At 36.0% G+C, this 21,391-nt stretch overlaps 2 protein-coding genes across 2 annotated transcripts; both read right to left on the bottom strand.

Moving 5' to 3' along the window:
* Positions 1 to 1,130: 1,130 nt before the first annotated feature.
* LOC145676580 (uncharacterized) lies at positions 1,131 to 3,044 on the bottom strand. The gene has a single exon (XM_081747416.1). The coding sequence runs from the start codon at positions 3,042 to 3,044 to the stop codon at positions 1,131 to 1,133; it is 1,914 nt and encodes a 637-aa protein (XP_081603542.1).
* Positions 3,045 to 3,662: 618 nt separating this feature from the next.
* LOC145676583 (uncharacterized) lies at positions 3,663 to 17,839 on the bottom strand (the record flags this gene model as incomplete). The annotated part of the gene is made up of 5 exons (XM_081747418.1): positions 3,663 to 3,998; positions 6,300 to 6,439; positions 8,879 to 9,044; positions 10,689 to 10,879; positions 17,656 to 17,839. Coding segments are annotated over 5 exons (1,017 nt in total), but the record flags the coding sequence as incomplete, so codon positions are not given.
* Between the last annotated feature and the right edge of the window lie 3,552 nt (positions 17,840 to 21,391).

Genomic DNA, 21,391 nt, shown 5'->3' with positions numbered 1-21,391 from the left:
TTTCACGCAATATTGTTTAACTTTTGTTTTAAACCCATTTCGGTAACACTAAACCTTTTCATTAGCAAATCCAAGTTACATTCTTATAAAGGAACCCGAACCCATACAAACTTTTGTGACTGGGTACACAGATTCCTTTTCCAAAGCGGTTTTATATATATCGGGTGTAAGGAAAAGGTAGTACAGGCAGACAGACTTGATTCTACAGCTAAAACGATACGAAAATGTCTTTATAAAGTTGTCCTTTAAGGCCCCCTTTTGGAAGGGAGAGACCGGTAAACTTTGGTCGATATGGCAATATCGCACGGGTTGTCCGTAACAACACTTGATAGCAGCGACTTTGGAATGGTGTTTATCGTGGAGTAGAGGAAAGTGCCGTACTTCAAACGAAGGTACCTAACTTCAAAGCTCTTTGTCATTTTTCTTTTTCTTCTTCTTTTTTTAAAATAAAAGTATGGAATATGGGATGCAGCAAAAGGTCTGAAATGTGGCGGGAAAATGTGGAGAGATGAAAACGTACATTTAAAATGTCAAATTGAATAAATGTCGTACAAAAAGAAGCTTTCTGTGCCCAGATCATGACAAAACATGCCGTTTCAAATCTAGCCATTTTGTTGTTAAAATAAAAAAAAACTGATTTAAAAAACCTTAGATAACGAAGAAGTTTAAACTAAACTCCAAAGCCGATATCACGTGTTTCTACAGAGTACCGCAAGGTGTTACCTCATAGTCCAAATTTTACCCGTCTGTCACTTCAAAAGGGAACCTCGGAGGACAAAATATCGTAAGATATTTTCGTTTCATTTCAGCTGTAGAGTCAGATTCTGTCCAAGCTGTGCGATCTTTTCCTTACACTCGATATGTAACCTTTTTCTATTCCGAACAAAAAATCTGTATAAAATTCACATAGAACCAACCATGTTTTTTAAAAGTTTAGTTCCTACTTCGGTGGCCATAGGACCATGCAGGCAAAACATCTAGTAGTACAGGAATGTATGCTTCATTGCAAATGCTTTGCTAGTGGATATAATATTGTTTGACTGAAAATCACATGGATTAAGAAACATTTTCTTATGCTCGAGCCCTATTACGATTATGTTAGAAAACACTGCCCCACATGCAACACAAAATCATACCGAAACAGAAACATATATGTTGTTATTATCGATTATCTTATAATACGTAGGAGGCCCTGCAAAATTCAAATTTACTGGTATGCAGATCCACTCTTGCGTGAAAGACAAATGATATGCACAGTAGTGACTGTCATAGCCAACTGTTTTCATTTTCTTACATAGAAGGAAAATGTGCGACTCTTCGTCTAACAAAATTTTTTTTATATTATAAAAGTTTAAACCATCTTCATGAATTTCGAACGCTACCATGCAACACTTGAACACAAATCCGTTGTATATGCACCAAGCTACTGACCGACAAAGTTTCAACAACGAAGGAGGTAAACACATTGAAAACAATGGAAAATTCTGATCTTGTGAAAGGTATATCTTTGCTCCAGGTCCAATTTCTTGTTGAATATGAAAACCGTTTTTCTGAAAGAACTTATAACATATCTGCAATTGGTGTTTCAAACCTATAGTTTCTAGAACATTCTTTCGACAATAAGCAATACGGGCAGCAATCTTGGACGGTTGGTGTTTGGATTCATACCTCATACACCATGTGAAAACAAGTGGTCCTATATGTCGCATTAAACGTGGATAGTGAACCATATGATGATGCTTAGGTTTTAATGTATCCTGAAAAAAAGATTTGTATATCTCATGATGTTCTTCAATTAATGTACAAAGTAATTCAGAAGTGTTTACGTGAATAACTTTTGATGTTAATATGACTGTTATTTCTCTTAGCAGAGTATAAAATTTCCAAACGATATTTTCCTCGGGGATTAAGTCACCCATTATCAAACCAAAGTACCTTATGAGAAATAACATTTCAGCAGCAGACAAGTTTAATTTATTCTTTTCAAGATTTTCAGAAGATAAAGGTGCCGGCTTATTTACGTCATCTGACATGCTTGCAAAGGCCGAAATCCTACTGTTTAAAATATCCATTGTGAAAAGACGTGTTTCGTTGATGTAGTACTTCAAAATATGCATCATATCATAGTTCCCCACCCCTTCCAAAAGATCATGCATCACGTCCACACTGTAATTTTTGGTAACATGAAAACTCGGCAACATGTTCCAAGTGCTATTCTCTTTTACTCCTGTCTGTGAAGCATCTCCGAGAATTACATGTAGTTCATAATTCTCAACGTCCCGCAAATTCCGGACGTTTTCTCTTGACTGCGCCTGTAAATCTGTTTTTGATGTAAGGCAAAACCTGCAAGGGTACTTAGCAGAAAATGACTCTGTAAAGCCAAGAACGGAATTCAATCCAAGATTGTCACCTGTAATAACACACAACTTAAAATAAATCTGTACTTCTAAACCATTATACATTACACATATACCTTCACATTCTAGGAAACGCAACTCTTCAATAAGAATTGAAAAGGTTGCTTTATTACCGAAAGTTTTTCTATCATTTGAATGAAAGAGTAAGGCGAGAAATATGTTCTCTAGTTTCGCGAAAAACTCCGGTGGAATACATGCAATTGTATAATAAACTACCCCTATCTTTTTTGTACCAGCATGCCCACTTAAAGAATTGTTAATTTCATAATCGTCAAAGTAAAGAAATAAAGGTAATATCAAACGATCATCAGAAACCGTTACCTCGTTTCTGCAATGCAGTCCTTGCACACTACTGAAAAGTACTTCAGTCTCTTGTTCTGCACTGTTCTTGAAGTGGAGTAACGTTGACAGAACATTCGGTAACTCCAAAAATCGTTTAAGCATTTTTCGCATAGGCACAAACTTTCCAAGCACTTGTAATGTTTCCACCGAAACCTCGCCTTTCTTTCTCTTTGAAGATAATTTCTGTCCAATAACATAATCAATTGGTTTTATCAAACTGCCCATTGTCTCTAACATGCCAAATCGCCTATATTCGGTTTCCAAGCTATAAAATGGACTGGACATTATACTAAACATGTTCATTACTTCAGTTACTATATTATCATCACATGATTTCCTCGAAGCGTTTGTAAAATTTTCTCTCTTAGCAGTTGCATCACACTACCGCCCATAAACCCGTGTACCCAGTCGCAAAGGTTTTGTATATGAGTTCTGGTTAAGTTACATTGACTATACAGTTTAGTAATAAAAAGAAGGGCTTCCTCCTTTACAGCCTCACGGTAATCTTCAAGAGAAAGGCTTTCCACAGAAGTTTCAATTGGTATATCACCATTATCAGTCAACTGTCTCTCAACATTGATGTGACACACCTCATTTTGGTATCCACGAAAAGGCTGGTTCCCATCACCACCCGTACTTGTTCTTTCGTGTTTCAGCAAGTGTTTGCGGAATGAATTGGCGTTATCAAATTCGCGTCCACACAATGATTCCCCACAACGAAAGGGGCTCATGGCACCTAATTTGTGACAAAATTTTAAATGAAGTAACAGAGACTGACTCGTTCTTAAGTCACTATGACAAACAAAACACTTAGGCATCTTCTTACAAACTAAAAAGAACATATATACATGAAAAAACTATTTTACAAACTAAATGATTAACGGAAAACAACCTTTCCCGCCATTACACCTTTGATATTTCAGAGATAAGCGTGTTCACTGAAGGAAAATTCTTGTCGCAGTCATTTTCAATTTTGTACATATGTTTCTGCACAAATGTCCACACCTGTTCCGATTCCTTCGGATATTCTGCATCCAGTACTTGAAACGACTTGAATGTGCTATCGATTGCTTTCAGTGGAGTTTCAACTCTGTAGAGATTATCCTCAATACTCACGTAGAAGGCTTGAGGTTCATCTATTTTTGAAGCGACAACGACGGGCATGGGCTGCACACTACATCCAAAGCGCTGCATCTTTAGATGATGCCTTTCTAACTCTGTTTGAAGATCGGACGCTTCCTGTAAGTCATGTACACAGAATTATTATCACGTTACACACCTATTAACACGTTATCAAATTCCAAAAACTACAAATACACGTATAATTAAAATTAGCTTGTATTTTAAACACGAGGTGCACCAATAATATATATAGCAATCCAATTAAACTGCTACCAACTGTTTTCAGGCATTCTTCTATACTAGAAATGTAATGTAATGAGGTCATAATTGACGCGAGTCACTTCTACGCGATATGAAATGTCTTGAAAACTAATATAGGTTAAAATGACAGTATTTCGAATGTATTATTATACCCCTTGAGTTGTACATTTTTAATACCGTTCATTGTGTTTGTATTATCCGATGCAATTAAGAAAAGTTCTGGAAAAAATAAGTAAAGTTCCTTAGAGGAATCTACCCTTTAGTATAAGGTTTGAGAATAATCACAAAAAAAAAACAATCTGAATTATTGCACTTATAAACTTGACAGTAGTTACGTGAATAGATAACTGCGACATCAATAAAACTGTCCTAAGCTTACACTTAATGGTTTACATTTACAGTAATAAATATTTCAATTAAATGTGGCAAACTTGGAATCACATCCAGACATAAAGTAAGCACGGATATTTTAAAGATAAAATAAATTTAGATCCTGTACGTCAATGACCGCAATTCTTGACGTTACAAATCTCCAGGAAGAAGAAAGAAAAACCTTTGCGGAAATTTGAAAAGCAAGGATGCTACCATATCAATGAATTAGTTTTTAAAATAATGATCGCGAAAAGGTTGGTGCCGTTCCCCTACGTGCTGTTTAGTATTTTTATAAGATTGATATTACACACATATCATTACCTCGAGTATAAACACTTCTTACTTATTTATGCCATAAAATGAAGAAAGGAGTGCTATCATAGTTCCAATATTTGAAGGGTTGAATGAAGAACATTTTTAAAGACACTGGGAAAAAGCTGTTTTGAGCCAAGTAAACATTTTATCCATGACCATAAACATATTTAACCTCTACTTATGTTTTAGAAAGTTTACATAGCATTCACCGAAAGTTTTACAGCATTTTTACGTTTACTATTGTTATTGGAATATAGGGTTTCATCACGGGAACTTCATAAGGCATAAACCTACAGTGGAACCGAAAATACGAATAACATCCTAAACTCCCCTCCCCCTTCCTCCCGGGAAATCGAACGCAGTCGCCCAACAAAGGAGATAAGTGTACTAGCAACGAAGGAGTAACTTTTAGGTCGGCCTTAAGTTCGTCACGTTTGAGGGATGTCGTCCCTCGGAGAGCACACAATCCGAGAGAGGGGAAGCAAGAAAGGAATGGATGGGAAAGGAAGCGGTCTGGGATCTGTGTGTTAGGTACCATCCCGGCATTTTTAGCATCGTTCACTGTGTTTATATTATCCGACGCGATTAAAAAACAAAAAAAAACTCACTCAACCCAGGAAAAAACACTCAGGATGATTGGCCTGAAAAAGCTGTTACACTTCTTTGATCGAGTGATCCCACCGGGAATCGAACCCAGAACCGCTCGCACCAAAGGCGAGGGCGTTAGCGGCTAATAAATATTGTGTTTTCCTATTTTATGCATATTCCTTTCTATCTACACAACTTAGGTTCACGATATCTTCGTAAGATACAAATCGCGTCACATACACCGATATATGCTTTACTAATTGCATGAAGAAGAGTCATGTATATTGCAAAATATGGTTGATAGCTCACTCCACCAAGGGCGTGCTGTCCCGAGGGGGCCTTTTCTTAAACAAACTTTTTTGTTTCCATGTACCACCAATATGATCCTCTTGATATGGTATGGTAATCATATCAATTGAGTGCACATCAAAGATGGAGCGGGTCAGTGGCTATGGATCACGTGGGGATAATTTTGAGTATACTTTAGTGGATCTTGGGTTACATTTACATGTTCCACTGTTACGTATGACTACCCTAACCCAACAATAACAACTGACTCATTGTAGTCCTCAATATAACACATTCCACTTTGATCCACTCTCGACATATTCGGTCAGTAGGTCGAAGTAGATCAGTAGATCATGGTGACACGTGGTGAGTCAGAGTGGATCGTGGTTTGATGAAAATGGTGTTTGCTTACACAATATTTTTGTTTGAGCATAGCAGTTTTTCCAGAAAAGCTGATTTTTTTTGTTAGTTTGTTTGTTCGATAAGGTTTCGTGCAATGTTCTCCATTCTCCAATCACTAATTAAATGTTAATGACATATTTCGTGGTAATCAAGTGTAGATATTAATACATTATATTACATAATGGTACATACTCTGACATGAAAAAGGAATCCTTGCTGTGCCTCGTATTTGGAAGGTTTCCATAATCCACCTCCGTCTTTCCTTTTGATACACGTGGTCACAGATGGGAAATATCTTCCAAGAAGTATTAATATTACGACTGTTCTGGCATCTGGAAAAGAATGAAATATCAAGAACATTTGTAGGTAATTAATTTACGCTTATACAGCGAGGTCCGGAAGTGGGCGTACCTCTAATTGGTGTTTTCTGACAGTTTTTGGTTTTACCTACATTTGTTTGGTAACACTGCTTGGCATTGTCTGGTAACATTCCTTTGCATTGTCTGGCAACATTGCTATCCATTTGTTTTCTGCTTGGTAACAGTTATCAGATCAGTTCCTGGCCGCTGGATTGGAAGAGGTTGTGCATCCAGCTCTTTGCCAGGCCTCCAAGAAGTCCCGATCTGACGATATCAGACAATGCTCCCTGGGCTTTCATGAAGCAACACGTAAGAAACACTCGATATCACACAACGCAGGAATTACGAGCAGCTGTGGAACACGCCTTCACCCTCGTTGACTCCGGAGTATCTCCGCAAAACATCTGCCAGAACTTTGTGCAGAATTCAGTTGTGTTATGACATGGATGGTGATCATACCTTTGTTTACGACTCTTACGACTTCAAGGTAGCTGTGTACAGACATTCTACCATAACTAACACTATACTGTTGAAACTAAAGGGGGGTACGCCCACTTTTGGACCACTTTATACTAATTTATTTGAATGTAAGTGCTAACTTTCTTACTGCATTCATTCTCATACCTGCAGAGGTTTGCTCTGTGATACGCAATGAATACTGTATATTACTGTAAGTCAATAATCAAAGAAAAAAGGAAATTACATTTTGTAAGCAATGGACAGCAGTCTGAAAAAAACACACACAAAAAGTATCATCTTTTGTAACTACACCCAGATTCGGCAAAGGGATAATGCGATGTTTCTTATATGCAAATATTGGGTCCAAATAATGGTGAAAACTAATCTTAATACGATACTTATCTATCGCCTATAAGTACGTGTATAAAAGCTGTACATGAAGTATATTATTTCAAGAACCAAAGGTTAAAGTCAACGTATGTATTTCTCTTTGGGAAGTTGCAACAGATACGGATAAAAAGAGAGAAATTGAACAGCTTAATGAATCAAACTAGACAATTAACAACAAGTTAAAGACTATACGCTGCGGAAAAGCTCTTTCGTCACAAATTCTAAACATTAGTTTCATTCATTGCTACAAAAGGGATTTCATATCTGCTTATTAACCCTACTGAATCTATCTTCTTCATATACTGTTATTCAAGTAAATACTAATTTCAGGGATGTAAACTGGTCACTGAAGTCAGTATTTCAGACTCTTTGGGAGATTAAACGAAAAATGTTCAATTACTACACAGCAGTTGAAATATTTCTCGTGATCTGAGCTCAATAATGAAACAAAAGAATAACAGAGCTTTTTTAAGTGCTCGATATGTTGTCGATTTACAATTATCATTTATTTTTCTTCTAGATTTTGATTTATTCTGCTCGGACTTACGACTAAAAGGAGACAAGGGAAAATTGCCGGAGCAGCTGTAATTGATCTTTTCTTTGCTTACGGGAGTAGGCTGAACAGTGTTGCGTTTTAATAATTATAGTGAACAATACTTAATGAAATAATAAACAATGTGTACACCATTTCTCCACAGTCACAACTTACTTCTATGCACTTCGATAAATTTTATTATAATTAGCAATTTTTAAAAAAGGGGGCAGGAAGGACTCGTAAACCTTATTCGCCTTCTGTGCAGATGGTATGGTAAAAATCAATACTGGATAATGAAAGTGTAAGTGTAAAGGCTAATATGGAACAGAGAAACAAAAGAGAACTTCTTCAGAAGGGAATTGGGAGGGGAGGGGATGAGAGTACAATGCTGTGACAATTAAAATGCGTCTTGATTTGTATACTTCAACAAACTTTTCTTATTAGATTACGCAATTTCTAGTTTGTTACTCCGATTATTCAAAGTATTCAAATGTTCTCGGAGGGAGTGACCGCCCCTCCCTTTAATCCGTCCGTGGTGTCATTCGTTTGACTTTTCGCTACTAATTCAAAATGCTTTCCGAAACAAGTTGTCTTCTTGTGACAGCAGGGGGTGGAAGAAACAAACAAACCGTGAAAGGAAGAAAGAAGTGGTTTTGGGCTCTTCCAGTCCAGACCATTCTAACCACTGAGAAGTGAGAATCACAACGTGATTTTTCTGGTAAGAGCGTCCTTTTTAAAGCAGCTAACAAGCAAACAGATGGTCAGCCCTCTTCCCTCTGCAGCATACTTTTTATTCTCTGTTGCCAAACTTACTGAAGAATATATTGCAATTAATCTAACGCATGTAACGTAAATTGGAGACCGTGGTTGGATTTATATGGGTCTTGTCTATTTGTATTAAAAATTTCAAGTCATTACCTACAATACTTTGTTAGAAATTACCATATTAAAATTTACATGTTTTCAAATGGGAAGTTAGAAACATAAGCGAAGAGGTAGAAGATCCCCTTAATAAGAAAAATAATTACCTTCCCTGATGTTCTCCTGCAGCAAAAGTTCTACTAATGTGGTTCCGTCATTTGTTGTTTGTTTGGTCGTGGTAAGTATATGCGGAATCTTCTTTAAGTCTGCATTCCACGTTGAAAAAAATGTTATATCTTTCCCAGGATATAACTGGCCAAAATCAATGTCGATCTGAAAAGTAAAAGAAATTGTTGTCACATATACCTAACGCTGTTTGATGATATAATGTTCTATGCTTTCTTCTCTTTATACAAAAGTTTGGTAGTATAGTTTTCTTTGAAGTTCATTAAATAATCTTTGTTTCAACTGAGCGTTTTTAATCAAGTTATGAACATCAATGGCATTCACCCCACTATAGTATCCATTTTCAGAAAATACTATGTCTCATTGAAAAAGAAATCCCAAAGTAGGCATGTAAAAAACAATTACTTAGAGTGGAACTGATAAAATACACGCAAATATAAAACAAACTTCCAAGCGCTTTCGCATTTATGGAGTCGTCATACAAGGACGCAAAGACGAAAGTGGAATAAGAAATACAGAAAGACACAAGGACCGCACCTATACCAACAGTGATTTCTCCACAAGGTTCTCTACTTTCTCGTATGAGTACTTGACAGCAGTCACGTGATCACATGACCACCATAGCACCTAGCAGAAATATGGCAAAATGAAATGAAATCTCTGAGTTTTACGTCTCACGGTTATGCCGGTTAGGCTAAAGGAGACGGTGATGATGAGAGATGAATGAAATGGTGGAATGAAGAAAGTGGGAGAACCCGAGAAAACCCACGAGCACGGTGTTTGTCCACCACAAAGTCCACACGGCGGGAGCAGGGTTTGAACCCGGGACCCCAAGCACCGGAGGTGAACGCTCTACCACTGAGCCACCGCGCCCCCCAGAAATATGGCGTAACTCGTCTTACTCTGTATCTTTCTTCTTCCACTTTCGTCTTTCTCTTCCTGAATAACAAAGCCATAAAAGGTGAAAGCTCTTACAAGCTTTTTTTTCTTTCTTAAATCTTTGCGCGCATGCACTGCACGTGTATTTTATCTAATTTCTGGTAATTGTTTTATACATTGGTTGGTTTTTAATTACACAAAAACGTGTCTTTAACGTAAGCTTACATAATTCTGAACCTTCTGCCGCTGATGCTGGTATATTTGCAAATTAAAATAAACTATTAAATGTTTTCATAGGAACATTATCAACAAGAGTGAGGATGTGGGGCTGATCGGGGAGCGGGCTGGGTAGCGTAGAGGTTAACTTATTGGCATTGTACGTCGAAGACAAAAGATCTATTTTCGGCCCACTCGCACTTTTTCACTCTGATTTTTCATTATTTCTGAATCTATACAGGATTTGGTGTACTGAAAATCCGGTTGATTTTCTCAGAATTACTAAACGTTCTACCTGCTACAAGATGCACCATCTCGTCCATCAGCTTACTCACAGGAAAAAATTAGAACCGAAAAATTCCGAAACATAGTGCAAGACAGGGTACAACTTCATACACCGAAAAACATTTATAAACTCTCTCGCCTCATGCTAGGTGCTTTTTTTGCAAAGAAAAACTGCCGTGTTCGCAATTTATATATAGCATCAACATAAGACCCCTATGTTCATGATTTTTTTTTTAACTCATTAAATTTTGTTACACGTTTTTTTTTTTTCATTTTCCTTTAAGTACAGTTCGTTCTGTGATACGGAATTACACTTCTATAAAATAATATAAAGGTATTTTCTTTCTTCGGTTACATTCATAAAATAATAATAGAAAGATGTAAACTTCTTAGCAATGTCACTACACTTACAAGTGTGTATCCAAGAGGCTGTTTTAAAGCAGGAAATTCCTTGAAGTAGGAGCTGATATCCTTCTTTGACTGAATGTAATTTGCTCTCCGATTTAATGTCGTTTGTTTCCACAGATCACACACTTTCTCCCATGGCTCTATATTATTTCTCAACCACGTGAGAGCTTCCTCGGCAAATTTATCAGTGGACTCTGAAAATAAAGGACACCATCTACATAATTCAGTGTGAAAGAAACGTACATACTCAGTATACGTAAATACATATGTATTAATTTCTAGGACAGAAGTACAAGAAATAATATTTCAATAAACATGTGAAACAGACAGTATTATACTTCTGAACACAATTGTCATATGAGGTGTTCGGAACATGTATTTACAAAACGTCCCGTTAATATATGAAAGCAGTGATAGAGTTTTACACACAGATGAACAGCAGATATACTGATTTCACAAATTCACGGAAATTTGTTGATTTATAATGAAGGTAGTGCCCTTGAACTGTGAATCTGTTGATTGACCATAATACGTGAATATGTGCAATCATGTAAAAAAATCGGCACGCATCTCTTTTAGGAAGTTTTGTACCCTTGTCTGAATATAAGATAGCATAAAACACTATGCATCGTGATTTACTGATAAAATTATAATACAGAATTTATGAACATGAAGGTAAATAAATGAAAAAGAACTATGAACGCACCATCTAAATCGACTTCGGTAGAAGTTGTAGCTGCACACGGGTTTCTCAAAGGCAAAACACCACTTTGCCGCAAATACCTTCTTGTGTTGCAATATTTGTCCCAAAGTTTCCTTCTTGCCAAAACCTTCTTCCCTTGAGCAGCTTTATAGGGGACGTAGTAAGTATGCTATTTGAAAAACAAATTACTGTTATAATATACAGTCCTGATATCCTATTGCACAACACAAAATTACAATTAAACTATATTATTTCCACAGAGAAACAAAATACATGGAAACCTGTTTAAAACGAAACTTATATAAACCGGAAATTTGCCGAAGATGAATAGTTTTTAGTCCCGGTAACTCTGATTTGCCATATGGTAAAGATTTTTCTCTTAACTGATTGCCAGCTCGAAACGAAGGGGCACTGTAGTCTGTCTGTCTCTGCGTTGGCGTTACTACTGAACTTCTGTTTTCAATAGTTAAGATCTTTCGGCCGTGAACAAGAATGGAGATAATGTTTCTGTTATTTAAGTTACCTGTTTCCTGTTTTTGTTGATACACACATAAGCACTTTTCTACTGTCAAAACTTTCTTTATAAATTAAAGACTTACTGCTTGCTACTCCGTCATTACACATGCATTTCCAAGAATTCGGTCATTTTTGAAAAAAAAATGGTAGAAATTTAGACCAGTTGTTGAAAATTTCCATTGTTTCTGCTGCAGAAAATGTGGTTTCAGTGTGGCGTGTTTGTGTGCCCAGTGTTGTGCACAAATACGGCAAAAACAAATGTTATTGTTACTTTGGAGGACACAATACGATTATTGAAGAGAGAAAAAGAGACAATGTTTGTAAAATATAAAGTTCATTTCAAATGTTGCAAACGCAAATTTCCAACACTGAAACCCAGAAAATGAAAACAATCCTTAAAAGGCGGTGAAAATGTAAAGAGGAATGTGAGAGGAAATACATAATAAAATAATACATACTTGTAGTTTCTACTTTAAGCGTCTGTCTTATTCAAATAAGTTCACTTTGTAAATTGAGTTTATGTTGTAAATACATTTTTGTGTTAATTAATCTTTCACCTCAACCATTTTAACCTAGGTATAGTACTACGAGATTATTTTTACCAGCAGTTATTGTTACAGAACTTAACTTTTCGTATTTGCATACAACGGAAAATTATTTTGTTCCTTGACGTTCCGTCTTATACAAGTTTCACTGTATATATATGCTGTAAATTAGACATATTGGAATTTCTTTTTTTTTTTTTCTGGATTCCTTTAGTACTTCAATAAAATGAGCATTGAAAAATGTATTCTGATAAGTTATGGAAAACGTTCACTTGTAAGTTAAATTGTAAATTTCTCCTTGTTCTGAAGACAATGATAAAATAAATATTAATACAATTAAGTCTAATTTTCAATGGGTGTTCAGAAACTATACCTTATTCCTTTATTGCATCCACAGTTAAATTTTCGAATGCCTCATAATCGATTTCTTCCTCTGAAATAATAACAAATGTTTGTTCAATGAAATACACAGATTGCACAAAGCTCCTATTTAACGAACAATATAAAGATTATGTCGGAATCTAAGGTACACGATGCTGGGTGAACATAAATTTTGAGCTCCTTTCGGGAATCGAATCCGTCACTCCTCACACCACAAGCGCTAGGCAAAACAAACTGGATGTGAAGAAGCTCTAAGGAAATAAAGAAATATGAATAAAACTTCCCTGAAATAAGAAAAAATTGAATCCTGCAACTCTGCATTCTTTCAATTTAATTTTATAAAACGACATGATAAAATTAGGCAGATTATACAAATATGTTCAACTTTTTGTCACGTCTTAGCTATTTTCTTCAATGTCATTCAAACCGGTTAGCATCTTAAAATATAGGTCCTGAGCGACATCTTTCCCATATTCCTATCTTTCAGTTGTGGGTCAGCTTCTTTAAGCCAAATGGCTCTTAAAAAAAAAAAAAAAAAAAAAAAAACTATTCGGAAATACAGCTTAGTGATTGCATGTACAAAAAGTATTTATCCTACTTGGAAGTTGGGATACAAATAACTGAAGGTCTGTCCTGAAGAGGCAAAGTAGAACTAAGGAGGTACTGTTCTGTGCCTTTTCTCTTGATATTATTTCTTCATTTGTTTGGTCTTTCGGAAAATCTTACTTTTGATGACTTCAATATGTGAATGGAATGAAGGATCTGTCAATGCTAATGAGGAAAGCATAATTACTATTGCAAAAATATCTTTAATTGAGTAAACAGGAATGAAGTATAAACATCTAGCTTCATGTACCGCAGTTATGCCCTGTACGTTGATGGAGAAGAATCAACAAAGAAACAGCTGCTAAATTAAGAAAACCAAAGACAGGTCTTTTGTAATGGAACACCAAATCTTGGGAGTTACAGTTATTGTGATCTCAGAAATAAGCTGAGAAGAGGTAGAATATGCTTTAAAGAAAATGAAGACAGGGAAAGCAACTACAAGCTAAAACATGGGTACTTAGGACCAGAAGTTGTCCTACCGCATACTATGGGATCTAATGAAAACAGTTTACAGACAAGAGAAAAATGCCAAGTCAGTGGAGAGAGAGAGAGAGAGAGAGAGAGAGAGAGAGAGAGTAGTACTGTATCTATATACAAAGAGAAGGAAGATGTACAAAATTGTGAAAATTACCGAGGAATCAAGCTGATGCCACATACAATAAACACTTGGACGATGAAGATTTAGAAAGAAAAACAACAGTTGAATCCATGCTACAGATGAGTACAACTGATACAATCAGTGGCGTCATTAGCTCTTAAATATTAGGGGGGGGACACATGATATATCTCACATGTGCAAGTTATTTTCTAATTACATATTATGATTTGGTTTAATTTTATCGAAATAAATTAATGATATACCGTAACTCATGCAGTGCAAATAATAATAAAAAAATAAATAAATAAAATACTGGCCAGCTGGTAACTTTATACACGACACAGAGAATTACGGGGGGGCATGTCCCCGTCACGCTAACGACGCCCGTAGATGCAATCTTATTAAAGCAAACAATGGAAAAGCGTCAGGGAAAGCAATAAGGATGCAGTATTTACTGAATGGGCAAAGACGTAAGACAGAGTACCAAGTCAGGAAGTTTGGAGGTATATGAAAGGAAAATGGAACTCCAGTAAAGTACAGGAAGATTGTTCAAGATCCGTATACAAGAGCTAGTGTCCCGGTAAGAAGCAGTGTAGAAATAATACATCTTACTGCATTTAGAGTTGGACTGCACTATGGTTCGGAAGTGAAATCTCTATCTGGTAGACCAAAACGCAACAGCCCAATACGAGCATAACCTAACCGTAACTACCCTACGCCAGAGGTCACAAAACTATCTGGACATGTAAGTCCCTCAATAATGAATAGGCACGAAACGAATATAATTAAAACGTAACTAACTCAAGGAAGCAGTCACAAAACTAGCTGTGTGTATTTTTGATTATTATCTATCAGAGTTGGTTGGTGTAAACCAAGATGGTTTAAATTTTTAAAAAATCCAATTGGTTTAAGCCAAAAATATAAAATAAATGGTTCACAGCCAGAGTGAACACAAATTATTAGTATCTTTATTCACTTCTAAGCAATTTAAATTAGGACGCTGTACTTCGGATGCAGTGAACTACTTGAATTAAAGTAATCTTCTGTAACCTGTATAATCTTTTGAAATTGTCCATTTATATCAATTATGAAATGAAATATTTAGTTTAACGTGCCACGTTTATACACCGAAGCTAAGAGAGACGGTGATGATGAGTAATGACTGAAATGGTGGAATGGAGAAAGTAGGAGGAAATGGGAGAACCCCGAAAAACCTACGCATACGGTGTTGTCCGACAGACGGCCCACTGGCGCGAGCTGGGATCGAACGAGGGACCCCACGCACCAGAGGTGAACGCCCTACCACTGAGCCACCGTGTCCCCTTATTTCAATTATAAGTCTGTAAAGTGATTTCACTTATGCAGTTGTCCTGAAGTGACGGAAAATATGCACAAGTATGCAAATCGGTTAAACATATTTCTATCACGTGTCCTAAGGTTTAGTCTATAAACTCATCCCCTTCCTAATCAAGGGATCCCGAGTTCAAGTCCAGGTGAAGAACAATTTCTCTTGGATGTAAACCGAGTAGTGATTCAGGTCCAACCTTAAACTGTATTTCCCGTCCTTCATAACCTCACTGTTGAATAAGTATATATGGACCAGACATTTTCATTAATATGTAATCTCAACAAATAAAGTTTAAAGTGGAATAACGATGACCCCTACTATTTTTTTTAAAAAAAGAATAAAGTAATTTGAGGGTACTGGTGCTATTGAGCTCGATTTCAACCCCTTTAGAAAAAACAAAAATGAAATCTCTAAGTTTTACGTCCCACGGTTATGCCGGTTAGGCTAAAGGAGACGGTGATGATGAGAGATGAGTGAAATGGTGGAATGAAGAGTAGGAGGAAACGGGAGAACCCCGAGAAAACCCACGAGCACGGTGTTTGTCCACCACAAAGTCCACACGGCGCGAGCTGGGATCGAACCAGGGACCCCAAGCACCGGAGGTGAACGCTTTAGAAAAAAACAGTAACCCGGTCAAACTCGAAGGCAAATGTCAACTAGCTCTGTTTTCCTCGCAATCGATGACTACCAATTCCAACATGTGCAGCAGCTGTGCGTATTACTGAAGACTAGCCTTCGGCTAGCTGGAGGTTTCGCACCTTATAAACCCACAAGTATGCCAAATGTCATCCGCAGATGTTCAGGAAAAGTCTAAGCATTTTGAGATGTAGAAGATATGATATTAAATAACTGTGAGTTTTCAGTTTTCTAAAATAAATAATATATAAATAAATAAAAATAAAAAAATTAAAAAATCCCTCTATAACTAGATATTATGTTTGGTTAATAACTTGCATATCGCTATCAAAAGCTTGCAAGCATACCAAATTTCAAACTTTTGTTCCAATTTCAATTACCTAAAACATGAGATTTTATGCCCAAAACAAACATACATTTAAATAGCACCGGAAATCTTTCTTTTTATTTTAGAATTACCCTAAAAACTAAAAATATTTACTTTTGATATTTTTTGTGAGTTACTTCCAGAAGGCTACAAACATGCGAAACTGCATCACTCTAACCTTCCGGCTACATCATTTAACTTAATAATTTTTAATAATTTTGGGCTGTAGAAGGTATCTCCATATAAATAACAAAGGAAAATTTTTCACTTTCCCAAACAACCTCACTGAACTAGGAAATGTATAGTTTTGGTGATTTACTTAGTTAATTTTATGAAAACCCTACATGAATACCGAATGTAAAGTTTTTACTCAAATACAATTTCCTAAGACTTTTTTTTTAAAGTACACCGAAATAAGATGGGATGTTTACTCATTCTTCCTTTTTACCTACTAAAAAGAAAAAAAATCCTGTATATTTTTCTCTGAAGGCTATATGTATGCCAAGTTTCAACTTTCCACGTCAACCGCCAGTTCCATTATTTTGTCAGTTAATGGCACGATGAAAAGTTTGAAACTTCCGGCGTTTATCCTAACTTAACGTACGCTCTAATGCAACATGTGAACCAGATAATTGCTAAGAAGAAGTTCTAGAATACAGGTTCCCCATATAGATTAGCAAGGTTGGTTCCTTTCTGTACCAAAATTTAAATTTTATTTCACAGAATATTGCTAGCGAGCGTCAGCAAGTGAAAGCGGGTTAGAAGACCGCAGGATACGTTGTTTTCTGTTTTTATTACAGCTAAATGGGAAGTGGGACATGTGTTCTAGAACCTTGTAATTTCTATGACGTTTATATTTTCTTCTCGCTTATTACAAAGCTAAGGCATTACTGCCGCATCGCCGGACCAGTATTAAAATCGAAAAAAAGTACCAAAATGTACTGTATACGGTTATATTTTGTTGGACTACATTAACTTACATTAGATTACCTCACATTAGGATAAGGGCATAAAAAACTACAGTGCAAAAAACACAAACCAACTTGTGCTAGGTGGCCACTAAGTGCACGAATGCTATCTAACCGAGCCAAGGTAGGGCGGAGATAGCGGACCAGCGCGGTAGTGTGCCCGGAGGGAGCAGGCGCGTCAGCGACGATGTGCACACGCGTAAGCGAGGGTACTCGAAACATCTGGTTTCCGCAATCATATACATTTCAATAGCACTTGCCATACTAATAATGCTTTACTTGCAAAAACAGAAGTCGCTTACCTTCAAAATCGTGAACAACAGTTTCTTGGGGTCTTCTTTCCTTAAACAAGTACTCAGCTAAATAGCCCTCTAAATGGTTTTCCTTCTTCCCTGACGCTGTAAAATAATACGCTCCCTTTCCTTTCTGTATTTTCAATTCATTTCCACATTTTCCACACACCGTCAACCTTTTCAGTATACTGGTCTTTCACAAAATTTCAACAACTGTCGCTCGTTATTTTTGAACAGTTCTATGTACGTAACACACGACATGTGACAGCCTTGACATACACGAGCTATTTTCATACTCCTCTTCGCGCCACTACATCATAACAACTATATCTCTCCGCGAAATGGTCCATCCGCCTCCACATACAGTGTCGCTTACAACATCAAAAATAACCAATTTCTTCATTTTTACTATTCCCCTTACATGACTTTCACTCATTCTTGCTCATAAAAAAAAAAAAAAAAAAAAAAAAAAAATTCAACTGACCCGGCAAATTTTCTAAAACTGTTCCGGTGATACACCAGTTAACCCCAAAGCTAAATAAGCTCCATTTCGTGGGAACAATCACATACAAAATCAGTATGAATACTTGACTAATTTCAGTAAACTGTGAGATCAACTAAGCTTATATATTAGTTTCATTAGATAATGGTCCCTTGTACGAAGGTACTGAATGGTTAAACTTAGGTCAAGCTTCAGTACTACTGAATGGGCTGACTGGTAATAATTTGTGAACTACTGGTACATCATTTGAGGAATTAGTTGACCTCTGACCGAGTCTGATCGGGTTAGATCACTTCTTGAGGTCAAAACCGAGCACTCAATCCAATCAGCGCCCCATCTTTACTTAGTTTTAAATAGGGACTTTGTTTACTCCACTTTAATTTAACCTAAATATATTAAAAAAAAAATGAACTGGTTCAAACAAAATATCGGATTTAAAAAGAAAATGGTTTCTGCAAAACCTCTTATTTATGTGCTTTGAAGTTTGACATCACCATCATGAATTAAATTAAAAGTGCAAAGGTGGTGTCACTTAGTGTAACACAAAGAGAAAGGCCTTCTGTAATAATTTGAAAGCGACAGAAGCACACTTAAAAAGCATTAAATCGTAACCTATCGTGTTTTCTTTTTGCTACACATACCTAAACTAGCCTATCCTACCATACTTTCGCTCGCTGTCGCTTGTTCAGCATTAATTAGTAAAAATTAAGGGTGAATTATTATTAAAATTCTTGATCCCATCTGTACTGTTTGTAGAAAGTAATAAGGGCACAAAGTATAACAATTAAGGGCTTAAATTCCAAAGTTGGACGTCCGTTTTCAGCAAAATTTTGAAACTTGCACGGAAGATACGTATAATTTGATCGTTTGTGTGCTTGATAATATATAAAGATAATACAACAACACTCTCTATATTTGTTATATATAATTGGTTATAAACATGGGACTACTAAGCGAGCGAAGAGAACTACCTCGCGCAAGGTAACCGAATAGTTGCATTGTGGGAAAGTAACGAGCATTCATAATATCAATATTGCGGGTAATATACCGAATCGCTGTACGGGATGTGAACTGACAGTGTTGAATTTCGTGAAGCTCCCGTCGAAGGGTACTTTTATTATAGATCCTAACGTAACCTAACCTAACCTACACTTTCTCCCAACTCGCGAAATTGAAAAATTATACATTTTAATAGCTTTTACGCAATTTTGGTAGAAAAGTATCGGACTCCAACTTCGGAATAAATGCCCAATTAAGTAAAATTCAACGTAGAAATATCAACATAGGATCACTATGATCCTCAAGCATCGAATCGTTCTGCAAAAGCTTAAGCCTCTTCCAAATAGTACGAACGCTCACATTAATAATAACCTTTCTCTCAACTTTTCACACAAACATCTTACAAGAAGTCTTAAATCATTATTATACCTTATATAATTTCATCTGTACATTTTCGGGCTTAAGTTTAGATTTGCCCCTCCAGTTTCCAACCTACGAAAATGCAGTTAAAACATTAAAAATTGTTAGGTTAGGTTAGTTCAGGTTACCTGGTTAGACTAGAACAGTGACTGAAACAGGTTCTAATATCGTAATTCCAAGTAAAAACGGGCTAGAAACTCTAAACTTACCCTCAATTGCGTGAACACATCGTGTCTCTATTTTGAAGTATTTTGATTTGGTGATAATAAAAATACCATATGGATATAGTATACGTAAAGCCGCGTCTGTTCCCGAAGGAGCTGGACGCTCATACTTTTAGGGATTATTCATTGAGTATCTACGAACTTACCAAGGGGGTAACAAAGCGACTTTTATTTACTTATCGACTGATACAAAAATAAAAAAGAACGTACCTATTTGCCCTTGTACTTTATATGCTATAGCGCATTACATTATATGCAATAAGGATTTTGGTCTGCATCACGATATACATTTAAAAATATTTAACATTTTTCGAATCGAAATCCACAAAATATATTCTAGAAAGTAAAAATAGAATGTTAAGCACATATAATGAAGACAGCGCAATGATTTAATTTGGTAACGTATAAATATATAATATGAAGTATCCTCGCGCACGGAAAACAAGGGGGTTCTCATGTATACTATTACCAAAATAATATTTTGGAAGTGTCATAAATGCTTAATAATACACTATTTCGTACAAGGGACTTTTGTTGCTTGTGCGCAATACAATTCAAATAAAAATTTAGAAATACATATCTGCGGCTACATGACAACTCGTAAAAGGCGGGATTTCGCATAGTTGCCATAACAAGAGTTTTATATTGTAATAGCCATTCTAACCATAATGCTATCGCTATTTTAGCAATACTAAATAATCTGGTTATATAAACAATATGCATGATATTATTAACCATACTAATATTAGCAATATTTTTTTCTTACCACAGCCATACTAAAAAAATAGGTGTTGTATAAATAACAAATCAGTATTTATACATCAACTATACTATAGTCAATATTAATTTACCAATTAGCAATACTCATCAACAATGCTTTTATTGTCAATTCAGCTATACCATTTTTTAGAGTGTAGTAATACGACTTGCATGGCTAAGTATGTTCCTCTACAATAGTTGATGATTCTTATGAAATAATAATAATAATAATAATAATAATAATAATAATAATAATAATAATAATAATAATAATAATAATATAACATTTACATGTTTGGTTGATTGTAGCAATTTGAAATATTGAGCCTAAGTTCTCTTATCACCAATTTTAGAGAAGGTTTTTTCAGTAGCTTGAATTTCTTCTTCAGAAATGCTGTAATTTCTGTCAGTACCAGTTGAAATACTGGGTACTCCAATATTAATGATGCAGTTTTCGTATGGAATCCAGAATGTGTCACGTGTTTTTGGCCAGAAAAACATTTTCGTGGGTCTATGGGGATGAAGGAAATTAACATTAGTCACGATGTTCCTGTGAATTCTCAATTATTTGCCAATCCACCATTTCTCTTCAGAAATGCACGCAATAAATTACTCACATGAAAGATTAATGTCTTTCGATTCTGCTCAAGTATTTAGAGTGAATGTTGTCTTTGAAGAAGATACACGACTGACTTCAAGTTTCAACAGGCTGATGTGTTCATAATGATGAATTTCACGCGTCCCTTGCAACGTTATGGCTTTTCCAGTTTCTTTTGAAGCAATGGACAAAGGTTTCAAGGCGTCATATGTGGCGACGTGGTGACGTTACTTTAAGGACAGA

The sequence above is a fragment of the Thermobia domestica genome, unplaced genomic scaffold, assembly GCF_964235325.1.
Source record: "Thermobia domestica unplaced genomic scaffold, izTheDome1.hap1.1 HAP1_SCAFFOLD_231, whole genome shotgun sequence".
NCBI lineage: Eukaryota > Metazoa > Arthropoda > Insecta > Zygentoma > Lepismatidae > Thermobia > Thermobia domestica.
Note: the sequence above shows the minus strand (reverse complement) of the source record. Positions and strands in the feature narration are given on the sequence as shown.

Bases quoted from the DNA above. Each gene is read 5' to 3' on its own strand.
- LOC145676580 (XM_081747416.1), bottom strand. From the start codon at position 3,044: ATGTCCAGTCCATTTTATAGCTTGGAAACCGAATATAGGCGATTTGGC.